The 27910-nt window shown below is 42.2% G+C and overlaps 1 protein-coding gene and 1 long non-coding RNA gene across 3 annotated transcripts in view; one reads left to right on the forward strand and one right to left on the reverse strand.

Moving 5' to 3' along the window:
- LOC144469857 (uncharacterized) overlaps positions 1–26233 on the forward strand; it is a 36141-nt gene extending 9908 nt beyond the window's left edge. Inside the window, exons 2-7 of one of the 2 annotated variants that reach the window (XM_078180542.1) lie at positions 1548–1696; positions 2437–7386; positions 7878–8042; positions 10327–10474; positions 15829–16075; positions 19060–26233. In XM_078180542.1, the coding sequence (XP_078036668.1) occupies positions 1548–1696; positions 2437–7386; positions 7878–8042; positions 10327–10474; positions 15829–16075; positions 19060–19300 (5900 nt within the window). In that variant the 3' untranslated portion in view covers positions 19301–26233. The remainder of the gene's footprint in view (positions 1–1547; positions 1697–2436; positions 7387–7877; positions 8043–10326; positions 10475–15828; positions 16076–19059) is intronic. The other variant, XM_078180543.1, reaches the window with a different exon arrangement.
- On the reverse strand, positions 1–27860 carry LOC144469858 (uncharacterized). Its single transcript, XR_013494056.1, has 3 exons — positions 27675–27860; positions 27195–27349; positions 1–122 (listed from the first exon to the last, which is right to left on the reverse strand). It is a non-coding gene; the product is annotated as an uncharacterized LOC144469858 (long non-coding RNA).
- Between the last annotated feature and the right edge of the window lie 50 nt (positions 27861–27910).

Here is a 27910-nt window from a genome sequence, read left to right on the forward strand (position 1 = left end):
ATGGTAATCTCGTAGCGCGCGAACGCCTGTTACGCGGCCGCTGCACGACCATTATTTTCAAGGTCTCGGCGCGGTTCCAGCCACCCTACGACGGATAACGCTGTTACCCCGTTTGCCGGATTCTGAAAACACACCATAAGTCGCTGAATACGATGAAGAATGTGTTTGTTGCAATTTCATATCGTTCCGAGCTCTCGAATGGCGATAGAATTGCAGAAACGGCGGTCTATTTGAGCGGTGTTGATTAACGCGTTCCGTGTCACGTGGTACCGGGTGATGGTGGTACACGGCTGTATGTTTATTTATATAGTAACATTGAATAAAAGTTAGAATATCTAATTTATTTGGATTTCTTATAGTTTTCACTCAAATAATTGCTTCGATAATTGAATTTATTCAATTCTGTATTATGCAAGTGTGTTTACAACTATTATAATTGTAAAATGAGATCACTTAACCGTAGATTTAATGTTAATGCAGTAATAAATGGTTTATAATAGATTTAGAATTAGAGAATTGATTTCCACCAAAAGTGTGAAAAGTTGATCAATGGCAGCGAACGTGTTAAATAATAGAGCTTTCTTTAACAATTTTGGAGAATTGGTCTTATTCAAATTACCATGATTTACGTACATTCATTTTATGACAGCTGAGATCCACTTCTATAACACTGTATAAATAATGGCACCTTCTTTCTAAATTTTATTAAGCTAGCTTCTGCTTCAAAGAGGCAATAAAATGTAATTTCGAGATTCGATATCTATTAAATTCAAGAAAACAGAGTTCCATTTTTATATAATTATACAGTTAAATAGTTATTCAAATAATGGTACTTCATCCTCGAATTTCAAATAGTCAAATCTAAATTAATGCCACCGTCTACCGAATTTACAAAAGCAACGATTGATTCTTGCGGCGCTGTAAAATTAATGGCACTGCCCCTGTAAATTTTAGAAAATCAATCACGCTTTTAACGAGTTAACAAAATGTAACTGTGACAGGTCGGTTCACTTTACGAAAGCAAGGATTCATTTTCCGGCGCTACAGAAATAACGGGGCGCGTTCTCGGGGACCTCCGAAACGGCAGCTTTTGTTTCGAATAGCCGGCGAAATGTACTTTCTCTGACAGTTGATGTCTATTCTCGTAATTCCGCGATCCAATTATGCGCAACGAAATATTCGGTCGGGAATTAAATACGTTAATTCGGATAATTAGCGAATAACGGAGCATAAATGGACCGGGGGAAATGTTCTCTAAATAGAGCTTAACCTTTAGACGAGGCTTCGAATGAAACGCTCGCTCCTAAAGAACCTGAAAGCCGTACGAATAATCAACGGCGGATTAAAATTACAATTAACTGAATAACTGCTGCTCTAATTTTCCATAATCTAATTTCTCTCTTTCTCTCTCTCTCTCCTTTTATCTTTCTGCTACGGTGCACGGACCGTCGCGAAACATCGCGTCTGACCTTTTACGATTTTAACGATCGTCGAACTGTAATCGGAAAATCGATTCTCCCTGACGGCCGCGTTCTTTAATGTTGCAGATGGCTTGAACAAGAAGAAGAAGAGAAAATTGGGCGGGATGGGAAACATTTTTTCCGGTGTTTCCGTTTCGCAACTTATGGCGCAACGCGAGAGGGCCATTGTAGCAGCATCTGGAGTTCAAGGTTCATCGGTGCCAAATGGATCGCAGGTAATGCAATGACACTGTACATTGAGCTGCAACGAAATCTTCCCTGCCCGAGACTCGGACGGCATTGCTATAGTTTCATGATTACTATTATTCCGTCCGAGAAACGAAACATCGAAATGAAAAAAGTTTGTAAAATAGGATTTCTTTGTAATACAATTTGAAGTTGTATGAAATAAAAAATATTGGTATTATATATATATTATTATATATACAAAGATATATGAAAATTATTTTAATATGGTATATTGTGATAACGTAAAGATTTATTAACGTATTTTTATGTATTTTATAGTAATATAAATATATATGTAGTAAATTGCTTTCAATAGTAGCATATATTAATACATAAATATAGTATATTATTAGGTATAATTTACTAGGTTTATATAATATGCGTATATACATTTGTATATATTTATATTATTATAAAATATGTGAACATACGTGTATTGTTATTAATATTATTATTGACAACGACTTAATAATAATATTAAACAATAATACTATTGCTAATAGTAACAAATATTCTGTATATATACATATATAATTATAAAAATGCATGGTGCATCATACAATCCTAAATAGAATCAAATTCCTATAACAAAGAAGTCTTATTCTACAAGCTTAAAAAATTTAATTAAATTTGTCGTTTCTAAAAGTATTTAATTAAATATTAAAACAAAATGCATCCTTAATTTTCTTCGCGGCATAAACTAACACGGAATACCTTCTGATCGCAGGTGTGGCCGATCGCAATCCCGAATTTGCAAGTCCAGCAGAGCAATCAGCAGATCTGCCATCAGACCCTAAACTCAACCTCGCAAAACCAAGACGTGAACGGCTGTGCAACAAGAAATCCCCAGCAGAGGTTAAGTCAGCACAACATGTCGGGGATGCTAATGGGAAATCCGCTTATTATGAACCAGCCGGCTGCAAATTTCAACAACATGACGCAGCAACAACAGCAGTTGTTGCAGCAGCAGCACCAACAGCTGATACTGCAACAGCAGCAGCAACAACAACAGCAACAGCAGCAACAACAGCAGCAGCAACTAATTCAACAACAACAGCAACAGCAGCAGCAAACGCAGCAATTGCACCATCAGCAAATGCAGCATATGCAGATACTGCAACAGCAGGAGCAACCTCAGCATCAGAACACCGTCGTGAATCAGTTAACTCAGCAACAGGCTCCGCACTACCTGAATCAATTGAACCAGCAGTCGTTGCACGTGATGCAACAACAGGAGCACATTAACCAGCAACAACAGCAGCAGCAACAGCTGCACATGCAGCAGCAAATACAGAAGCACAAGATGCAACAGCAGCAGCAACAGCAACAACAACAGCAGCACTTGTCGCAGGAGGTCGACCAGCAATCAGGAAACTTCAATCCTCAGCACGCGTCTGAAAATTACGTTCACCACATGCAGCCGACACAGGTGTCGTCCCAGCCCACGCTGCATCCTCAACTGCACCAGCTCCACCAGCATCAAATGCAACAGCAACCGCAGCAGCACCCGCCTAACCAGCACGTGATGCAGGCTCAGCCAGCAGACCCCTTCCAGATGCAGATCCAACAGCTGCAACAGCAACAACAAGTACCTCAGGTGTGCGTCCAGCCCCAGTATCCTAATCAGCAACTCAGCCATCATTCTATGGACGTCATGCAACAGCAGAGCTCGGGACCTGTGATGAACGCGATGAACACCGCGGAGATACAGACCAGGCACAACCGTACGCCGTCTGTAACAGACGAGGACATGAACGCGAAGCAGTTGCAGCAACAACAACAGCAACAACAGCAGCAGCAACAACAACAACAGCAGCAGCAACAGCAACTGTTGCTGCAGAATCACCCGATGCAACGACACCACGTGGTGCAGAACGGGAACATGTCGAACACCACGCACGAGAACGTACAGCGAATGTACGTTCAGAGCCAGGTGCAGTACCCTGCGAAGAACTGCGACGCGTCGAAAGGGGCTACCGCTGATGTGAAACACCAGCAACAATACTACACGTTGTCGAACGTGGCGGGAAGAAGCCCGAGCACCAATCACGAAGCACAATCCGGTATGGGACCAAACGGGCAGCCCGGCAACATGCATTTCACCTCGAGAACGCCGCCCTGGCAGCAGAACCGACCAGCCTCCGGCACCCACCAGCCTCCCCTCGTCACCGTGCAGAACATCACCTGCAACTCGTTCGACCGCGTGCCGCCGCTGCATCATCACATTCCACAGGCGACAACCTGGACCGACGAGGTGGCCAGGAAGAAGGCGAAGCCTAGCAAGGTGGTGGTGAAGAAGCAACGCCAGCACAGCGTCACCGAGATTAGGAGCAACAGCCTGGACCAGTCGACGCCCAGCCCGATCGACGAGTTCAACGACAAGTCGCATCAGAACAACAGTCAGATCGGATCCACCGTGAACAGCAGCGGACCGTCCTTCTTGGAAGACCCTAGCGGCTATCTGGCTCAGCAGACCGCACTGCTGAACAGCACGATATCGAGACAGACCGGGGTCAGCAGCTCCCAAGTGGGGCTTGTGAACAACTCGAAGACGCCCCAGACGAGCCACCTGGCTAACAACGCTTATCTTCCGCAACCAAAGCCTTCCTCCAGCGTCAGCCCGACCAGCACGTCGACCTTCAACTCGGTGAAGAACCACGCGACCTCGCCGGTGGTCGTGCACAGCAGCATGACGCCGACATCGAGCAACGGCGGTACAGACTCCGAGAACAGCCCTTGCCAAGGCTGCGTGACCAGCGCCGACACCCAGTCGTTCGTGCAGGACCAATACAAGCAGCAGATTCAACGCCAGTACCTGATGCATTCGGATCAACGCGAGGACCCTGTCACGTCGTCCACGTTCGGTGAACAGTACCAGAACAACCAGGCTGACTCGAGGCCCATCCAAGGCGGCACTGTGAGCACTAGTCATGGATCCCCTATCGGCACGAACAGTCCAGCGAACTCGGACACACCGGCCTCGTCCACGCCAGGCATATCCCAGCCGGCCACGCCTCAGAGTTTGATCTCGTCGCAGCCCTCAACCCCGCACAGCTACTCGCAACCGCCCACACCTCATTCGCACGCCACCTCAGGCCAGGTGCCATCTCAACCGTTAACACCTCAGGCTCAGCAGCCGTCACAGTCTTCGATGAGCACCGGCGTCCAGGAGCAACGCTCCGAGACGCCCTGCTCCATTGCGACCAGCACCAGCGGCGTCGCCGTCAGTACTTCCTCGCTGCAAACGTCCTCCTCCACGGCGGACAACATGGCGCCCCAGGTGACCAAGAGGCAGACCATGAGACAGTCGTCCTTGGACGGCTACCAGCCGCATCCTCACACCGTCAACGCTGTCACCAGGGTGCCTTTGAGTCACTTCGCCGGCACCTCTTCGGTGATCACCACCATGGCCAGTGGACACACGGTCAGCAGTAACACCATCACGTCCGTGCTGGCAGGCAGAGCCAACACTGCTACAGTGTCCATCAACACTCCTTCTGGAATACCGAATCCTGCGATACCGGACATTCTCGCGAACAAACCCCAGCATCAGACCTCCCCTGCGACTCTGACCACCGTTCCAACAAACCCTGTGACCACGCAGCACTCCTCCCTGACAAGTAGCCAGCCGTCGATAGCGATCAGCGTCTCGAAGTCGCCGCTGGAGATGGTCCAAAGCGTCGTCAGCAGCATACAAGTACCTCACGCTAGCACCAGCTCGCCGGTGCAGCCGCAGAGTCAACCGCAGCAGCAAACGCAACAGCAGCATCCTCAGTCGAACGTTCAAGTCCACAATGTCCTCACTTCCAGTGGAATGCTGAAGCATCCTGCTGGTTCCACCTTGCCGCCAGGTCATATTCTCGTGTCGAGCGGTGGCCAGTTGATCATGGCTAGCACCGGATCGACCATCAACGGCGTGATGGCTCCGCCACCACCGAAGATCATCTCCAACTCGAGCTCCATGCCACCGTTGTCCGTTTCGCCGATGGTCACCAGTGTGACTGGGGCTGTCAGCCAGGTGATTCCAGCGGTGGGCGTGGCTCAGCAGGTGATTGGCCAGCCCACGGTCTTGGTGAACACCATTCAAACTCCTGTACTTATCCAACCGGGCGTGATGACGATGGACAGCATAGGGCAGAACGTGCAGATCCCTCATCTGACGGTTGCGACCGGCAACGTGATCCAGAACGCGCAGTCGATCATCGACGCTAATCAGGACGTCGCGAGGAACGTGAACGCCAGCCAGGGGATGGTGAACCGACAGCCGGCGCTGCTGTCACCGGAATCGATGAGCAAGAAGAAGGCGTACAAGAAGCGAAAGACGAACCCGCAGACGGTGGCCTCCATGTTGCACATCGCCTCGTCCCAGCAGAACGCCGGCATGCTGATGCAGTCCCAGTCGAACTTCGCCCAGCAGAACTTCCAGACCCAGAGCATAGGAGGGCCCATGCTGCAAGCGCTGACCATCGTCCCAGGCAAAGGCGGCGCGCCCGCACAGCTGGTCATGAACGGTCAGGCCGGCACCACGTCGGCGCAGTTCAACGCCCAGCAGATCATAACCAATCCTCAACCGACTCAGCAGATCAATCTTCTCCAGCCAGTGAACCTGCTGAACGGCGCGGCCGGCATGGTGCAGAACTTCCCCACCATCCAGCAGTTCATCGTTCCCGGCATCGGCAGCATGGTCATGTCCGCTGACGGGACTGCGACCCTTCTGCAGGACACCGGCAACATCGGCATGCAGCTGCAGATACAGAACGTGAACGGTCAGAACGTGTTGACCCCGGTGCAGAGCCACAGCGGGATCTTCAATCCGAGTCAGAGCATCTTGGCGGCAGGACCTGCCGGGATGGTGATCCGCGCCCCGCAGGCGACGGGCGGCAAAATCATCCAGCAGCACAGTCCAGGCGCACAATTCCTCTCGCCCAACAGCGGCCAGTTCCTGGTCAACGGCACCACCTCGTTCGGCAACCAGCTGAGTCCGATCGTGGCGAACGTCAGTCCGAATCAGCAGGTGACATTCAACACCTCGCAGGTCAGGCCCTCCAACATGCAAGGCCAACAGGAGTTCATACAGATGAACGGGCAGACCTTGATGGTACCCTGCGGCACCGCGCAGAACATAGCCGTCTCCTCGGCCTCGAACCAGCAGAACACTACGTTCGTTCAACAGAACACCACGATAGTGCAGCAGCAAACCACCATGGTGTCCAACAATCAGATACCGAACTTTCAATCTGCGGCTTCCAACGGGACGGCCGTTGATCCTTCAATGAACATCGACCACAACCAGTCCTACATTCTCAGCTCCGGTATGATTCAGGGGAAGGCGCCCACGTCGCCGAAAAGCAGCGTGAACTCGCCATCGGCGGAGCAGAATGTCGAGCAGCAACAGTACGTTCTGGCTACCAGCAGCACCACCGTTGTCGAGAAGACCGCGCAACAGAGCGACCAACACAGTCCGCTGATGGCCAGACATTCCGTGTCCACGCAGACCGCTGGCAACCAAGCGAACATGGCGCAGTCGGCGATGATGAGGCAAGGCTCGCCACCGGACACCACGACGCACAGTCCAGGGAACAGTCAGAGGTCCAACAGCCCTGCCGTGGACACGACCACGCACGGAGCGGCGTCGCCGGCACCGCCGATCACTGCTAGACATCATTCGTCGTCTACGGTAATGCCTCGAATAGGTTTTCAGAGATTATCTTGATCTGATGGTTCGGCGATTAAATTCGTCGAGCTTTTATTTTACGGCGACTTGTGCATTAATTAATAAAGTGATTAGGCTATTTAAAAGAGCTATTTCAGCTCTATAAATCTGTTCTATTTCCTTTTTCAAATATTTAAATTGAACATGCTCTTTTAGGCTTAAAAAGGGTGTATTCGAGTAGTAAAAATTAGCATTGTTAATATCTGGGATACATCTACTAAATAATCATGGAAAATTAAATTATTTGAAGAAGGGAATATAACAGATTTGTAGAGCTGAGAGATGTCTTTCGAATAGCTTACTCATTTTTTTAATTAATTAGTTGTAGAGCCAAAACTCTATTGGAATTTAATGAAGTATTCTTAACAGCTGACGTTGGCACTGCACTTTAAAGGTGCTTCTTCGTAACGAAGGAAAATTGTAGTATTACTTTGAGCATCGACGTCTGTTTGCAGCCGATGGTTCATTGCGTATCGAGCAGCGAACCGGACTCGGGCGACGTGCCGTTGGCGTCCGAAGACTGGAGGATTCAGGGTATCACTACAAAGGAAATAACGCTTAGCCAGCCGGGTCTTCACGGGAAGACGTACGTGGAGTCGACGGTGACTACTGGGATCCAGGTTGGTACCCATGTAGAACAGGTCAACCGTCATCTAACTCTAACAGACATGCACCAGCCAGCCGATACGACACACCCCGAAAACACATACGCTGACTCACAGGAGCATATGGACACATCATCACCAAATCATTCCATATATTCAGACACAATGGACCACTCCCCCGTGGAAGATCAGCTGACCGTCAGTCAGAAAGAGATGACGGATGTCTCTTACGCAGAGATGGACGTCGGCGCGTTGCCGGTTGTAGGTCACGGCCACTATCAGCCGATCCTCTATCATAGCCAGCAATACGTTCCCAACGCGAACGTTTATCGACAGCAAGCTTTAGTGCCAGACCACGCGCATTATACCATGCTACCTCAGACGAAATACGGCGACAAGCATTGCGCCGACCCGGGCCAAATTGACGCGCAGGTCGTCCACCATATCGTTGACCAAGACGCCAACAATCCGCGCACTTCCGAAGACAAGTCGTTGAACGAGCAAACCGTCGGCGTCTCGTACTGTCCCGAGAACGACAACTATCAAAAATTTGTAAGCGTCGGCATCGCGACGCCGCCCGGCCTCTATCCACACTTGTACAATTATAGGTCTGATCCTAATGGCATTGCTGTCGTTAATTACTCGCCCAATAAACAGGCCTATATAAACCCATACATATACAATCCGTTCGTCTATGCGCAAGAGATCGACGACGGCGATGAGACCGATTCGTCGTCGGACGATTAATTAAAACTCCCCCGACATTTTTAGTGGCATTACACACAAAGCCCCGCCGCGGGCTGATACGATAAACGCGCGTTTTCTTTTTAATCGACTATACAAATATTATTAAGTTTGTAATTAGTTTGTATTTAACGTTATCGACTTTTCGCTTGCTGACAGTTTTTAAAGGGAGGGGGGAGGGGAGGTCTCTTCGCCGGTACTCCCTTCTTCTTATTCTTCTAGCGTTTATTATTTAAAATGTACATTTTGCAATAAATGTAACTTGTATGGCTCGTCCGTGTGTTGAAAACGAGATGCTAACGAACAAAAAAAAAAAGGAAAAAGAAACGTAATCGTATAGGAAAAAAATCGTCGTGATTTCTTTATATAATATGGCAAACAGAGGACTAAATAAATTTTTGCTAAGCAATATATCTTTCTGTTGTGAAAGTCGTCTGGTATTTATACATTATTCCTGAAACGATTGGCAAAAGAATACCTTTGAGATGAGCATGCGTAATCAGAGTTTGGATTTCGTCTATCTTTTGGTACCCACTTCTCTCGTTTTGCATGCCGCGAAGAATGACGATTTGATACGTGATCAGTTTCGGGCACGACTATCGGTTGCGCGAGGAACACTCGCTTTGTGACACTTACTTGGACAATGATAATCATTCTTTATGCAATTTTCATGGAACTAGCAACTTTGTACGAGCAATCAGAAAAGTCTACGTGCACCTGGATAATACTCAATTTTTTTATATAGTTGGATAGCATAAAATTAATTCTAATTTATCTTCAGTAGAGTATGTGGAAGAAGTTATCAAGGAAAATTATTATTACATTTCTTCTGTTTATATTACAAAAAATATTCTAATTGACAGAATTAATATTTTTAGCAAGATTTCTTTACTTTAATTTATATTTAAAATTGAGGTAACAAAATATATAGGACCATTACTATTTACTATATTACTACTATATTACTAATTACTATACTGTAGATCTCCAAGCATTTGTGACATTTCTTAAATGCAAGAAATGCAAGAAAATTTGTAAATTAATAATTGCCGACTCTCTGATTTTTTTCCTTGACTCATAACACGAAAATGCTTCTAAAAGAAATTTGTACGAAGCTTAAATAATTTCTCTTAACAATGGTTCAGTGAAATTCAATTCAATTGAAATGCTTACATCATTTCCATTGTCAAAGGGTTGACGTCATTACTAAATCTTTGCAAAGGTGCATGTAGATACAACTAGAATATAAATTCAATTAACAAAAATTCTATAGTTTCAAACAGATCAAATTAATTTTACACATAAAATTGTATCAAATTACCAAAAAATTTAAAAATCACGTAAATTTAATTATGTTGGTGGTGCCGATTGCTCGATTGTCCTCGCGCAGGGATCGTAAGTGACGACGAGAATTTCGTTGGAGGAAAAGAGAGAGGGTTTTTTTTTTCTCTTGTAAATCGACGGAGAAACGATTCTGGCGGTCGTGTTAGATTGAATTGATATTAGCATGCGACTGGTAGGCTTGTGCCTGAGTTGATCGAGTTGTATTTGACAGATCTATACGACAGAGACGTTGAAGCAGACGGAAGGTGTGGTGAGCACGGTGAGGTGCGAGGGCAGGGAACATGCCCTCGGCCGTGGAATCAAACGAAAACTGGACTCCATCCATTCCATGCATTCTACCCTGCATGAAGACCAAGATGGTCAGTATTGTATGGTATTCTTAGACGTTTATCGTGCATTTAGTCGCATAAGTAGATCTAGCCGTCGAACGACAGAAACACGAGTACTACCGAACAAAATTCGCAATAGTAATCGAGAAGTCATAAACGATTACTATTGCAATCATAAACAATGAACAATGATTATTATTACAATTTTTTGGGATACCGTATCCGATCTAAATTGTCGCGGTAGAGTATCTCGGCCGAAAGCAATGCGAGATTAAAGAAAAACACGTCGGTAGCTAAATATCATGCTAGAATTCGCGTGAAAAATCTCGCATTGCCGATGGTCACCTGTTTGGTACGTATGGAATGTCGTCGTTGAGAGTGCTTCTGGCTCTAGCTGATCGTTAGAATAGCAATACTCGGTGGGAAACACGTTGCTATTCACTAATTCTCCTATTGTTTCCGTAAATTGTCGAAGCATGCATACACGTCAGCTCGTTAATTTAAGTTCGCGTGCGTCCGCATGGTTATTCTTTGTTTTCATTTGCCGCATGTACAGAGAGAGAGAGAAAGAAAGAAAGAGAGAGAACTGGCACACACGGTTGCGTATTACTGCTTGCTGCATGCTGATTGCTTTGGTTTATGCTTTTTTTTTTACATGACGCCGGAGTTACGTAAAACCCGAGGATATCTCCGCGCCGTACACGTTCGGTTTCGAAATACTTTCGGATGGTATACAGCGTGGTATACAGATATTTTGAAAGAGTATAGAACCGCACTGTCACAAAAGCAACTCGAGTGTGTCTACGATGAGTCGCCGAGGTACTTTTATGTTCGGCTCTTTCGCAAGCAATTTACATAAGGGAGTAGTCGGTTGATAGATTGATGAAGATGATATTTTTCTTATGTAGGAAAATAATTTTTCTATTTTATGCTGTATTAGATTGATAGGGACTGTGATAAATTAATGCAGATTGTATTAGATTAATGCAGTCTAAATTCTTTAATATTTTATCAGATAGGAAAATAATTTGTTTCTTTGTAGACTATAATATGTTAATACAGACTGTAATAAATAAGTAAAGACTGTACTAAATTAAGGAAGATTGTATTCAATTAATACAAACTGCATCTAATTAAGACAGTGTGTACTAAATAAAGATAAAATATAATCAATCAATACAGTCTAAAATTTTTAATATATTATTAATATCATTATTACATGTATATGATATATTAATTACTATATATCAATATTTTATTTTAAAAAGTTTACCATTGAAATGCAACGGTAAACAGTCATATAATCAAAACGTATCTACACAGAAAATTTAAGAAAAAGCAATTCTGCAATTTCGCTAAATAATTTCTCAATTTGTAAATTATAAAAATGCTGCTCCCTTATCTAAACTTATCTCGGAAGATCTGAATATACAAATGCTTCCACTGTATCGCATTCCCGAAGAGTTACTCTATCGACAAGCGAAACGACTCTCTCGACGATCACTATGATTGGTCTCGCGCTATAAACAAAAGAAAAAAAGAAAAAGAAAAAAGATAACGAGACACCGTGTCGAAGACCTATCACTGGCTATTTTCGACGAGGTGCTCGAGGCAGGTAAGTGATGTCAGTAACCATTCTAAACGTTTTCCGTTGAGTGAACCAAAAGTGGAGACTCGATGCTTGTTACGCAGCAGTAACGGCGCCCGTTTAACGACACACATAATCGCAAATGGCAAATAATTCTCAGGGAGGATTTTGTTGCGTTGTTTTTTTCTTTTTGTACTTTTTTTTTTCTACTAATTGGCTGTCAGGTTTGTTAATCTCATCGTCCACACACATACATACACGCAATTTGTCATTGAGAGAAAGTGTGCGAGAGAGAGAGTGAGAGAGAGAGAGAGGGGGCTTCGCAAAGTCATCATCCGATCATTTTCGCGGGTGTGGCTCACCGGTTTATTTAATGGGGCAGCCTCGAACCGACCCCGTTAAGATAACCATTAATTTCGGCAATTTTTTTCGAACGTGATACACTCGTGAAACTCAGCGTCACTTTTCATACATACCCTTTGACATTTCGAGATGTAGAGACTTTCTTTTACACGCTACATTTTGTCGTTACATTTTTTAAATAAATCTTGTTCTACCGATCAAGGGTATTGATCGATGTGCAATCTAGCATTTTTTTCCTTGATCTGGAAAAACATGTAAAATGAAGTATTTTTTAATATAGAATTACGCGTCCTATAAATGCCATATTAATTATTCGAGTTAAATTCAATTCTATTAAAGAAAATAAAAATGTTTCGCAGAAATCATTACTTTATTTTCATAGCCGTATATTATCATTCTTTTTTAATATTTCTGAATAGGATTTAGGTACATGAGATGCATAATTTTATTAACAAATAAACTCCATTCTTTATCTCATTTTATATCAAAGAATGCACGTCGATGGACAGGAGGTTCACGAAGAACGAGATTTATTAACGCAATAAACGTCGATGAAATGCAACGAGATAAAAATATACGTATCTCGAAATATCAAAGAATGTTTATGAAAAACAATGAAACGTTTCATCCGTGTTAACGTTATAATAAAAATTGTCGAAAATAAGGACGATTTCGAGGGTGTACTCGCGAGGCTGCTCCCTTAAACGCGGCATTTCTTGTACATATACGATCACCCCTCACACGTTTTTCTCCCCCTCCCCCCCCCCCCCCCCCCCCCCCCCCCCCCCCCCCCCTTTCACGTGTCGCATGTGCATAATCTTGGGGAGGGATCGTTGTTCCTCTCTTTCGTCCTGGGTGCGGCGAACCCGGCACGACTCGCCGGAGTCCGCGCGATAATTTGCCGCGTAAATCTGCGACTTTATTGCCGTCCCGTAATTTCGCGGTTCGAAACGAGTGTCCGGAATTTACGTTCCCCGGCGGTTACCACGCGAATCCGTCGAAGCGACGAGAAATTATGATCCCCGATCGTTTACGACCCCGCGCGCCGGTTCGCCCGTGTATACTTTATACCGTCGGGAAAACCCGGACGGAAATCGAATTCATTTATTTCGCCGCGAGTGAAATCGACGGGGCCCGAAGAAAACGAGAAAAAAAAATAAAGAAAAAGAAAAAAGAAAAAAAGTCGCGGAGGCATTGCATGTGCTCGACTCATCCGATATTTCATTTTTGCCACTGATCTCGCCTACCACCATTTGAATGATGCTACTAATCATTTATTTAACGAGCACACGCGCGAGCAAGAAGCACAGTTGGAGAACGTTTACCGGGTGGTTCGGTCACGAGGTGACGAGACCCTGCTGCTAAGTGTTCGATCGAAACTTGTCGAAGGGACGCGTCTCGCGGGAAGCTTCGCGTGCAACCGCTTGACGGGAAATGAAAAATTCGGAACGGAGAATATTCGATTTGCAATATTTTTGTGCGCAGTTATAGGCAATTTTGGTGGTGAAGAAGCTTCGCTTGAGTACACTATGTTCTTTTGGTTCGAATCATTGTCTACTGAAATTTTGGATAGTAACATTTGTTTTGTCACATTCTATACGTCTTAAAAATTATAACATTGTTCTTATCAAATATCTAACAATTAAACTGCCTATTTTATAGATTTTTTTATAAGAACGACTATGTCAAAAATAAAGCTGTAAATTCATCAGAAACTTCTCGAAATTATTAACAGACGCTAGATATCTTTTTACAATAAATTTAAACCGTTTTTATTTTGCATAAAAGTCCCTAATCTAGTAATAATATTACGATATCCTAATGTGAAGTCTTTTTAATCGCGATTAAGGATTGCAACATTTACAGTTCAATTTTGAATGAACATGCTAGAGGAAATTTTGTCAAGTGATTCGATTTGCAGTCGATATCGTAATATTTGTCAGCGTAGCTGCCTAATTTATTCGATCGAATACTTATTAACAGGGACAGTAGTTAAACCATGAATAGAACTGTTTCAAGGACCGTTCCATTCGTAAAAGCACGCACCAACAGCATATACAGCATTTCGTTGTTATGCGTTGCACCTATTGGCCGAAAGTTATAACACACAATTACATAGCTGGCGGGGACTCGTGGGATCGTGTCGTAAATCAATGCAAAATTACATAATTATAATTAAAACCGATTTTATAATTGTTATAGCGATTCGGAAGAAAAAAGACGCTTTTTATCGAGTACAGTAAATCTTGTAAATTGTTTGAAATTTCTGATGGCAAAGTTTAAGTGTCAAATTGAAGTGAGGATATTAACCCTTTGCACTCGATGTTACGAGTGAAGATAAATTTTAAATGATTCTGCTCCGGAGACCTCGAGGGCAAAGGTTAAACTAAACAATCTAATGTTGAATCTAGTTCAGTGATATATGTAGGGGAAACATAATTGCAATGTTATTAATGGTACCAATTGACTATGAGTTGTGCATTAGGTTCGAATTGCATTATTTCGAATTATAGAAGAATTTGGTAAAATTTTATCTTTGCTGTTATGATAATTGTTGAATAAGAAATGTGAATTTCATTGGCAATGATAAATTCAGTGTCGAAAAGATTTCAATGTAATACAAAATGACAGTGTAAAATTACAATATTTAGTTAAAATTTGATATCTCAATAAATATTCAACAAATTCAAAATAAATATTACAGTGAATTCGACAAATAAAAGAACAATAAAACTTAGGGAAATATAAAAATAAAATGAAAATAAAAACCTGAAGTAAAGATAGAAAATGCGGAGCAGAAAATGTGACAATGAAATAAAAATAGCAGATTCAAAAATAAAATAAAAAATTCAGAAATAAAATAAGAAATACACAAATGAAATAAATCCAAGATATTAAAAATTGATAAGAAAATAAAGTTAATATTTTCATTGATGCAAGACAAATTTCTACGCATTTATACCCAAAAATATGCGTTTATTTCATGAATAAATTCGCAGTAAAATTGGAACAAATAGTCAAAGGAAACCACTGTACCATTGCAAGCTTAATACTCTATGGGCCTCTATAGCTTCCAGGTTACAAAATAATATATCAATATTTCGCTATATAATTTTAGATTTTTTTCAAGATGGGTACACCTTTTGATTGCATACAATTTTTGAGATAACACCATCAACCTAAAATATTAAAGTAAATTAAGCCTTATAAAGCCTTATAGAGCGGATAGATATTTAAAAAAAAATTCGGCCCATAAAGGGTTAAGATCATCGCAAACCCAAAATACGCGAGACCAGATATGAAATATCCATGTTCGACACGTCACGATCTCGCGAGCCCGTCGGAGTTCACGCTGAGCGAGAGCCACGTGTTCCCGGGACGTTTAGCAAAGAGTTCGATGAAATCGAAAGAAAATGTTGTTTGGACCGTTTAGTAACCAAGGCGAAATCAGAGGAGAAGAGCCAGAGGAAACTGGAAGTGGGTGAGCTAGTGTGGGGCGCCGCAAGAGGAAGTCCGGCGTGGCCGGGCAAGGTCGAGTCTTTAGGCCCCCCGGGGTCTATGACAGTCTGTGTCCGTTGGTACGGGGGCGGGGGCGGTCGGAGCCAGGTCGAGGTCAAGGCTCTCAAGTCCCTCTCCGAAGGCCTCGAGGCGCACCACCGTGCGCGAAAAAAGTTTAGGAAGTGAGTCGCACCACCCTCGATTCCCGGATTAACCCGACGAAACATGAGTTCTCGACGACGCACTCGTGGCAGCGAAACGACAAAGTTCTGTCGAAATCGAACAACTTTTCGCGAGAATCGGGAAAACGCGCTCGAGCTGGAATATTGCGAAATAAGTTAAAGGATAAAGAGAACATTTTTTTAATCTCGAAAGTTTAAGTTGATCTTGAAATATTTTAAATATTTAAATTATAATTTTTAAATGGCGATTTAACACTGTGTACAATTAAATTTATGATATATTATACAGCTATCATTTATTTACCATCTTAGAATTTTATAAAAATTCAAAATGAAACAAATTATCAAAATCTTGGGTTTTTGTTAAGACCATTTGATAAGTTTTGAAAATCCTAAATTGGTAGATAAATTTTGCGTTGGGATTTGTAATTAGTGTGTTAAAAATTACTGGAAATAATATAAAAAGGTCTGTATATGGTGTTGAATAAATTACAATTTATAATATGTATTAACTTTAATTTTCAAGGTTCGAAAATGTTCACACTGTATTCTGTATATTTTTGCTTATTCGGCAATATTTTGTCTTTAAAATCGTCGCTTTATCTCGTCTCTGTGAAAAGTTCTTTGATTTTGACAGAACTCGGTCGTTTCACGCCACTGTGTGCTATCTAGGGGTGATACGCACTTGGGGACAAGCGATAGTAATTAGCAGCTAATTACGAACATCTGAATTTGGTGTGGTAGACCTTGACAGTTGACCCTTACGATATATATCATACAGAGCTGGACACATTTGGAATAACGTTGTTTAAAACAACATTTTAAATAGCATGTTATATAATTTCATAGTAATGCTTCCCCTTTTGAAATAACAATATTTGAATTATTATTACAAATAACGTACTATTTTATTTTATTATTACGTGCAATAATTATTTCTTTAATATATACACAAGCTTCCAATAGTTACTAGGAACATATAAACATTTACAATTTTTTGATAACTATACTGTGATCATTTATCAATTAGATAAATTTAATAAAAGAAGTTGTTGTCAAATAAAGAAAAATAAATTGTTTCACTGTTAAACTTAATTCCATTTATAGACCACGATTTCATTATATTAATAAAATAGTAATACAAAATTAATTCTACGTAAGAATTAATAATATAGTCATATCGAAAGGGTCAACACTGAAAATGAATAAAAGAAAACTGATTAAAGTTCATAAGGTCACAGCCATCAAACAAGGTACAAAATTATGTATGAATATTAATATAAATTAATTTCATGTTTTATTATCGCTCGTCCGCGCCCGCAAGCCTTTCCAAAAACTCTAGAAAACTGAAATTGATAAATGTTCTACAAAAATTCCGATTCAGGACAGCCGAATCAGTTTTGTACAGCATTTGGTAACAAACCAGCAGCCAATGATATCGAGTCTCTGTTAAATTTAAGAAACGCCTCGCGCGACTGCGATTTTTTAAAATCTTGCAATTAACCTCGAAGCGTAAAAATGGTTTTACGCTTTAAAATATCCACTCGGAAGCCTTTTATTAAAAAACGCTTCTCTTATACGAACTCTATAATCGCAGTTGCGCGTCTCGGCGCGTTTTACGATCTACACTCTATATTAGATATGCGCAATTCTTTTATTCTGCTTAGTATTGCTGTTTTTATATAGAGCTATTTATTCTGTCTTTAGTAACATGTTCTCCGTAGTATAATATTCGTAGAAAGTATTACAACATGGAATTTCACGGGTTGAACAGTCGTATCGATAATTTAAAAAAAAGTATCGATGCGATCGATGTACACGAGGATAGACCAGAAAATGATCGAAATTATGCTTTCTTAGAAGGTCATATTTTTGTATAATTAATGATTGAACAACAAATGCATTCGCTGATTATTCGTTCAATTATTTAAGAGATTATAATGCATTGGAATTAAGATAGATAATCAATTTTCATATTAATTCTATGTGATTATTGTTTGGAATGAATTTGATGTTAATTGAAAAATAAGATTTTCAAAGATTAATCAATGGCAAAGAATTTGATATTGTAAGTTGGAACTTCCGGTTGTGTACAATCGATCAAGGAACGTTCTAAGAGATCGACGATGTCTCGATGCGAATTATCTCTACTGCACATTGTTTTGCAAGTGATTTTTTGCAATACTTCGTGCAATGTCCGACAATCGAGACACGTGTTTCCTGTATTATGACAACAATATCAAAATGATACCAAAACCTCCTTATAATCTTCGTCTGTCTATTTTTTAAAATTAATGCAATGAAGTGAAAGATATTTTAATTCGTATAAATTATTTATAATTACGAATTAGTGAGTTCAATTTGCCGAAGGGTGAATTTCATTTACAAAAAGATATTTTCGCTTTGTAAATAATTATTGAACACTAACGAAGATGAATTATTGTTTACCAACTGTGTAAATTCATATTTATAAAATTACATAAAAGTGACCAATTTTGGTCAATGAAAGGGTTAATTTACTTTGTAAAAAGGTGACTGTGATCTACAAAAGACATGCTTGTAGATACTTTAATAAAAAAAAAGTCTGCCAAGCAATTATTGTAATATCAAAGAAAATAAAAGGAAGTCAGGAAGCAATTCTGACTAATTGGATGCCTAAATAGCGATCAAACAGACGCAAAAGACAGACGTCGATTAAAATCCCATCAATCCTGCAACCACCACTTAACGAAATCCCCTCCACCTCTTCAACTATCCAGAAACGTTACCGTGTCTCTCGAAACCATCGGATCTCTCAACTAATCATAAAACCGATTCGAAGCCGACGTTCCTTGACCCCTAACTGGTTAGCCAAGTAGTTGCGTATCGCATCCTAGATGTATCACAAAGCTTCGCCGTAACCCGCCTAAGACCTTATTCCCCTCTCTGGTTGTTCCTGTCGACTAACGCCACGATTCTCTCGTGTCCCCGGTTTCTTCTTCTAGAAGTCGTAAATTGAATATGCAGCTGGAAAATGCCATACAGGAGGCAATGACCGAGCTGGACAAGGTGCCAGAGTCGAGCAAGGACAAGAAGACCGGCGGCAAGTCGTGCAGGACGCTGAAGGGTCCCGACAGCGGCGGCGGCGGCGGCTGCGGCGGCTCGAGGTCCGATGGCAAGAAGTCGTCGAAGAAGTCCGGCGGGACCTTGAACCCCGTCACCGCGGAGCAGAAGCAGTGTCGATGACCCCGAAGCCTGTCCACCTAGGCGACGTCGTCCTACCTCGCGATCGACGGCCGTCGCGAACAGGTGTCGGAGCGACGACACCGTCGACGGACGCGCCTCGCGCTCGTAGCATCTGTGATCCGAGATCGGGAACGGTCGTCCTGCCTTCTCTTCTCGCTACCGACCGATCGCCGCGACCCAAACGACGGCGATTCGCGGGGAATTTTTATAAAAATTAGCTGTGCCAGGGGCGGGGAGGCGCGGGCCAGGTGCCGAGAACCCGCGACGTAGTCGCGAGAGGCTGCTCGCCTCGCGAGAGCCAACCAAAAGAGGAACTTCCAGTATTAGACTTTAGTAGTGGAACGGTTCTTTCGCAGACGATTTGTTGTTAGCGACGACGAGTTTATTCTATCGACGAGAAAGAGGGGTTCGTGTACATTTATTTCTTCTGTACATAAGTCAACGAACATTTATCGGCGCGAAGGCAGATTTTCGTAGCGGTAGACGGTCTCGCTCGACGAGGGGATGAGAGAGAGAGAGAGAGAGACACTGATCGATCGGAGGAGGATTTCGATTCGCGGAGAAAAGACATTCCTCGGTGTACGATAAAACACATTATTACTCCAATCTCATCTGCTAAGTAGCGTTGTACAGTTTTTAGAGCGGAAACCATTTTTCCTATTTCGGTGTTCGAGAGCGCTCGACTAAACCCGCTGAATTTAATCCAATGGTAAGCGTATTTAACACGGTCGAGAGAGAGAGAGAGGCGGAGAGAAGGTGTCGGTTAGATCCTTCATTCGTTGAGAAGATTTTGAGAAAATTTACTTGACGCGTTTCTGAAACGAAATTGTTGCATTGTCGTTGCCGTGCAGACACAACCCGGCTGCGCGAAAATCGCTCGCTTTCGCGGGACGATCGAGGAGAAACTTCAACGGTCTGTGTCCGATTTAGAGATCTTCGTAAATAATTGCACGGAAGAGTTAACCGCAGGTGTCCGCGTTGTTTGTTCCTCGATGAAACTACTTGAAAATAAGTCGTCGCGAAATTAGATTTCGTGAATTTGTTGATCATTTCTTTGCGAAGATGATTAACCAAATGGTATCTTAAGAAATTCGTCGAGTTTTGATTAATTGATTGCGAAAGTAAAATGTTTTTTATATTAAGATAGAGGAAGATTTAAGATCGTGATTTTAGGAAAGATGGTAGATTATTTCTTTGGACGTTGAAGATTATTGATAAAAAAAGTGTCTTGACGAATATCATTGATTTCTCGTTTTCTCCTTGAAAAGATCCTAATCCCAGAAATAATAAAATGAGTATTTCTTTATATTTTGAAGATCATCCACCTAGAAGCAGCTTCGAAAGTTCATTGAATTTTGATTAATCTCAAAAGTGAAATTCTTTTTTTAAAAAGATGGCGAGAATGGTCAAAATCGATTATTAACTAAAAGATACGATTCTTGACTAAAAATAGAAATATTCCCAAAAAATACTAATTCTCACTTACTGTAAATCATGAACCAAACAGTACCTTCGAAAATCAACAAGATCACGATGAATTAATTTCAAAAGGTACACCTGTTACCTCGATAGCGATCAAAAACTGTCGAAATGGCCGATCATTCAGCAAACTATAGCTTACGTGCCACGGCTTACTTATCGTCGAATTAATTAATGTAACACCTCGCATCGAGCACGGCAATCACCGACAGTTTCCACGAGAGCAAATAACCGTTCCCTACGCGAAGGACGAAGATCAAGGGAAGTTTCTTCTCCTCGAGAAAGAGGGGAGCTGGGCGTAGAGTGTCTGTTAACGAGTTTCTGTTGAGCGTGTAGTTATAGCGAGCGAAGGCGTGTGCTTACATCGCGAGACCGTGTGAGGCGCGTCTCGAGTGTTACATTGAACGTTCACGGCGCCGAGAGCCGTGCTAGGAAAAGAAGACGTACGAGGCGTTTGTATCTCGAGGAATATAATAAGGCGTTCCATTATCGAAACACGCAGTTTCCACGCGCGCGCGCGCGCACGCGCGACCATGAGTTTCCGTTCGAAATCGACGCAGTTTAATCATCGCGAGGATATTGTATCCGCCACAGGGAAGAATGCAGTGAAGTAGAAGAGAGCGAGAGAGAGAGAGAGAGAGAGACCGACCGAGCGCAGGTAGTTTTTAAAAACGATATTTTTGCGAACGAATCAACGTCACTGTACCTACACAGAGAAATACTATTCTCAATCAATCATTTTTTAGATGGCTATACAGAAATATACAAGGTGTAATTCTTTTACCGGGACGTCATCGTGTTCGGATCGCGAATATTAAAATAGTCTCGACACGATTGGGTGATCCTTTTTAAACACGGCCGGCGTTTTTTGAACCCGCGTTCAACCGACTTTTGTAAAACGTTATTCCTTAGACGATAAAAGATTTAAAAAAGAGAGAAGCGAGGAGAAGAAGAGAAAGAAGAAAAGTAATAAACTAAATAACGATAAATAGCGTATCGATGCCGCGAAACCAAGGGAATTTTGTACATAAGACAAGGCCAGATTGATTCAGAATTGGAAGTCTCTGCGAGGTGTCTTGTCCGGGGTTTTCGATCGACACACGCTGGATCCACTTTCAACGAGATATGGGGCTTTCAGGTAGCTTGAAGTAACTTTTCTTTAGAAAAACGATCAGAAAACCGCGAAAAAAATAGGTAGACCAGGCGTGGGCGACGGCGCTGTAATTAGGGCAAACGACGGAGACAATGCTCGGATATAATAATCGCAAAAATTCGATGTCAGAAAAGTGACAAATCGCAACGAGTGTCGCAAAGTTTATTTGAGAATTGTTGTATTCGCAGCGAGCGTTCGATAAGCGTCCGAGGGCGGGGCTCTGCTCCCTCTGAGCCCCGCCTCTCCGCTGTGCGACCAATCACGCGCGCTCTCCCCACCGCTGTGACTCCGGGAGAGCGGCGGGCGCATGCGTGCGAGCGAGAGGCGGTCCGAATCGTGCCCCGGAGCACGGAATCTTATCGAACATCGTTGCACAGCGAGCGGATAGCACGATTAAGATCGCAGAGCAGCGCTCCATGCCTGGGTAATAGACCGTCGGAGGAGATCCGAGAGATCGAGAATGCAGCTCCGCCTTGTTCAGGTGATCTCGCTACGATCAGGAGGAGGTAGCTCATCCTTATTTTTTTATCGAAGGAAGAAAAAAATTCAAAACGACACAAGAACACCATCGTCGCACAACTTTAGCCCCAAGACACGAGAAATGTTCCTTTGCATGCACCACGCATAAAAAAACATGTACAAAACTTACAGAGTAAATCTTTAAAAAAAAAAAAAGTTAGTAGGTATGTAACGAACACGCGCAGGCGATCCGCAGGTGATCCCGGGGAAAGCTTGCAATCGATACGTTGCTTTTGTCATCGATCGTCGTTCGCGTTTCACACGCCCGAACGGATCCCCCCTTTTTCCCGACGACGGTTCCGAACCGCGGTGTGTGGGGGAAGGGGAGGGGGGAGTGAGGGCAACGGGAGAGAAACGCGTCGAACGACGAAGCTTTCAGTAGGTCCGAACACACCACACTCTAGACAGACAATAAAAAGAAAACTTGCAAGTATCAAAAAATAAATTCGAAGAGGATCGCGCGAATCCGTTCGTTATGTGTGTAGCATCGGTCGCGCGGAGGGGAAATAAACCCCCGGGCCCGAGCTGTATTTCGTCAATTTAACGCGGGGCCGCCGGGCTGCCCGTTGCTGCGCGGAAACAACGCTTACGGAGAGATCTCCCGGAGCCATTCATACAAACCGCGTCGAATATCAAAAAAAGAGCACAGTGGACCAACGTCACCTCTTTCAGCGCACCGCCGTTTTTTTCGCCGAGCGGAGGGGCCCGCGAGCGAAATCCTCGGTTTCAATTAGCTTTGTTACTTAAGTCATCCATCAGGGGGTGGGGGGACTCCGCGACGTTTTCGAATCCACGCGAGGGACGTGGGGAGGGAGGGCGGAACGACGTAGTCTCTATTCGGATCGAACGTGAAATTCTAAATGCAAGGACCACTATACCTAATTACGGTTTCGTTCGCAGCAACGCGCGACCCCGGTCGGCTCGCATGTAACCGTAGTAGCTTTCCGGGACTTCAGTTTTCGCGATTCACGCGCCTCTCATGAACGACTCCACATCAAAGCAAATCAAAAAAAGAAAAAAAAGATTAAAGAGAGAGAGCTCGAGAGAGAGAGAGAGAGAGAGAAGAACGGACGTGTCGACGGGTCTCTCCTCGTATACTTATAGCGATATTTCCAAAAAAAACAAAGGGTCTTGCTGCGAGAAACCAAAAAAAAGAAAAGAAACATAAATGACGAGCAACACCGCCCGTTCTATAGATTCCGTAGATTTCCGTTTTCAAATCAGTGTGGCGAAAGACATATCACCAATGTGCACGGCGATTTCCGAACGACGAGAGCCATTTCGGTGTCGAACAGAACAAAAACCAGAAACGATCGAACACGATTCGAAGATCCTTAAGTGTCGAGGCTCGTGCGAAACGGCTGGCATTCGCTGTATACAAAATGGGACCGTTTTAAAGATAAGAACAATTAATTTTATCGCTCGATTCCTGGGGGGGGGGGGGGGGGGGAGCGGAGTGCCGGCCCCCGGTTTTTCGTCACCCCCCACCCAGAGTATCGCGTGTGATCCACGCGGATCTCGTGGATCGATCCACGCGACGGCAGGGAAAAGCTTTTTTTTTTCTCCTTTCTCCGCGGCGCGTCGATGCGTCGAGAGAGATGATGATTCGTGAAACAGTAAAGACTTACCTCAGTAATCTAATGTACGCAAGAATCAAACGAGAGTACGTATATACATGTAGTGCTGACGACGTCCTTTGTATATTTTCCGTATTGTACATAACTATAAATACGCCTTAACGATAATTATTGCTGTACGATAACCGTCGACGTGCGCGTTATTTAATATTTATGCGAATCTTTTGGGGGGCCGAGGCTCGCGCGCGCCTGACCACAAAAATCGGCCGCGAATTCGCGGAAAAGCGACGCCTGTCGAACCTATAATCTTAACCCTAATCTTATCGATTTCCCCTATTTACGTTTTAATCGCGGGACCGCGGAGGACTCGTCCGCAAAGTCCGACGTCGCGACGTCGGCCCACGTCCCCGTATCGAACGAGCGCGTGCGTGTAACCCGGCGCGCGGATCTTCAACTATTTATTCGGTATCGGTCTTTTAAAACGGCGCGGCCACGATTGCGTTCGAATCACATCGTTCGAGTCGCATCGCTCGAATTTCAGGTATGTCGCGGTTGTTCGTCGACGAGCGTTGCTTTTTTGCAGGTCGCCGGTCGACGGAGTTTCACGGCGGAATTTTGCGTGCACGATAATATTGTTCTGCTGTCTCGGAACCGTAAATGAGGCCTATGTTAGTGTCGGCATCGTTCTTTTGCGCAACGTTTGTTCATTTCCTTTATGCGACGGAGCTACGACGGGATTAGGCAACGAGACGACGATGGTATAAATATATAGTTGACGCGTGTGTTTGGCCATGGGCTGCGATTAGTAATCACGGGGGGATAAATGAAAATCTTTCTGGCGGGGCTATTGTAAACGATAGTTAAATCGAGGGCGTGACTGAGAAAAAGCACGAGTTTCTTCGGCAGATATTTATTACTATTATTATTTATCGAATGGGGAAAAATATGTAGTTATATTTAACGGAGCGTTTCGTTCGCTTGTTATGTTTTGAGAGAGATATAAATTAAAATTGCGCGTCAGGCGACTTTTGCTCTTTGTCGCGAGATGTACAGCGGGAGCGAGCGAGAGAGAAAGAGAGAGAGAGAGAGAGAGAGTGTATGTGAACGAGTGCGAGATGATTTGCGCGAATGATAAGCAGAAGCAAGAGCGTGGGGAGAATAAGAGCCAGACGAGAGGGAAGAAAGATGCAAAAATATGAAAAAATGCAAATTCCGGCGGACGAACATAGTTTTTAAGAGGCACCAAAAATGAAAACTGATTAACTCCGTAAGAGACAAAACGATTCAACCGTGATCACTGTGAACTACCGAGTCAAACAAATTTAGGAAACAGCGACCGAAATGCACTTTTTGGTGTGTGCGATATGGATATTGATGCAGATAAAAATAGCTATACATAATTATTACATCAACTGTCAGTGGTATTACAATAAGAGATGATAATTTTATATTTACAAGATAGAGAATCGTTGAATCTAAATGAGTGTAATATACGTCTGTATTATGAAAAAAGAACCCACACATATACCATACGCATACTCTCACAAGGTACCAACCCTTACCACCGCCACCAACCCCCCACCGCCCATTTTTCTGTGCCCCACACACCACCATTTTCTTCACCCAACCCGTTCCACCCCACTCCACCCCACCCCCTCTCATGAAATTCCGAGTTAGAACGAAAAAAACTAGAAAAGCTAGCTTATTTAATATTTGGCATAATATTCGTATATATATAATATATTATATTATATTGTACTGCATCGATGGATATATAATATCATATATTATATATATCTAAACAACTATAAATATGATTATAAATATGAATATAAATAAAAAGTATAAATACAAGATATAAATATATATATATAAATATAAATAAATATATCTATATATATATATATAGAGACACAAAAACACACACGGACACGCGCACACGCAACACATACATACACACACACTCACACACGTACACACGAGAGATAGAGCATAAAGTAAACGAAAAAATGAAATAGGCTCGGACAGCAATATTTGCATGGCCGAGGAAAAGTATGAAGCTATGTGATCCACTACTACTAGTAGCTTTTAGCTGTAAAGACTTATACTTTATTTTGTAAATTTTGTTTATACAATGTTTGATCGTTCACGCATAATACTATTGTATGTGAAAATAAGTTAATAAATCATTAACATGTGAAGTTACTTGATGTGGTATCTCGTTTTTCATACCTTGTTTTACAACTATCTACCACGTATGTTTAGAAATATTTAGATGATTAACTTTACTTTGAATTAAAAGCACGAAAGAAATAAAAGATTAATGATTGACTCCTTAATCAGTTATTTTACTGAAATAACAATACCATTTATAAATCTATGATGTATCTAGAGGTCTCCTACCTTCTCTTGGCATTATTGTTTAAAAGACAACGATTAAGATTTTTATATTAATTTTAGTTTGACTGTCTCGCCAAACACCGCGAAAGTTTCATAAAATTTAGATATTTTATTGAATTAAATTAAAATTGCAAAGCGAAGTTATATGACATCAATTACTTTTCAACATGCTCACCCCTTGCGAATCTTATTAAAATTAAGAAATTAAAACAATTATCAATTGTCGAGAATTAAATTTTAAATACCTCTGTCATCCACGTATGGGTAATGTGGAAATTAAAGTATTAAAGTATTGTAAATAGACAGCCTACTACAAATTACCAGTACTTGAAGCATAAACACACATTGTAATTAATAAGAGCACGAAAATCGTGATTAACTATGTCTCTAATGCTTCAACGTTACTTACGTAAAAGATATGCAGAAATAATTTTTTAAAACTTGCTCCTACAATGACAAAGTAGCGACATCTATCGATGTTCCGTGGTACTAATTACTCTATCAGCCTTTATGGTAATCTATAAATCTGTAAAGTTCACTATAAGTATTTCTGTATACGAAATTATTTACGTGATCCTACATATCTCTCGTCCGATATTATTATCTACAATCTATGCTGTCATAAAGAGAAATTAATTAGCATTTTATATTTATTAATATATTATTAATAAATCGAATGAATTTTTGAACAAGTCAACGAATAGTCACACAATTGTTTAATATAAGCATGCGCAATAAAGAATATAGTTGTTTTTGCATTACTTACGATCTTTTGAAAGCTGACAATGCTGTAAATTTTGACTTCTTTGGATAAATATGTTTTTCTGTTGCAGTCGTATAGAGTTCACTAATTAACCGTTCCATTTATGTAGAGTCCACCATTGTACCACAGCATTTTCTCCAGAGTCGGTAATTCAGAACCTGAAACAGAAGAAAGCATTGCATGTATTATCTGTTCGGATCCTAAATCTGTGGTATTAACACTAAAATACCATGGTCTAAAATCGACTAACGAGTAACTACTAACATTTAACCGGCGTTGGTAAGTTTAGTGTTAACAACAGAGAAATATGTGTAACCGACTGCAACTTTCTATGCAAAATAAGAATTATTACAGTCGCTAACACGTCATAGAAATAAATTTTAATTGTAATTCTTTCTTTAACAATTTAAATTATGCTGATAACAATGTATAATAATTTTTTTAATCTTTTCTAATATCTTTTCAATTTCATATTTCACGTACCAATTTTTCCGCAAACGTAGACACGGTTTATTAACAAGGTGAATGTATAAATAAAAGTAATACAAATGAACCTAATAACAAACTAAAGATGAAATGCTCTATTTCCTTGTAACTATGAATAATCCAATAATAAATATTAATAAACAGAGCTAATACAATTTCAAACGTAGTTTTGCCTCCACAAGAACGCCGTGATATACGGATTACAGTGACATAGAGAGGAATGCCATTTTAAG

Source organism: Augochlora pura, chromosome 5 (assembly GCF_028453695.1).
Source record: "Augochlora pura isolate Apur16 chromosome 5, APUR_v2.2.1, whole genome shotgun sequence".
Lineage (NCBI taxonomy): Eukaryota > Metazoa > Arthropoda > Insecta > Hymenoptera > Halictidae > Augochlora > Augochlora pura.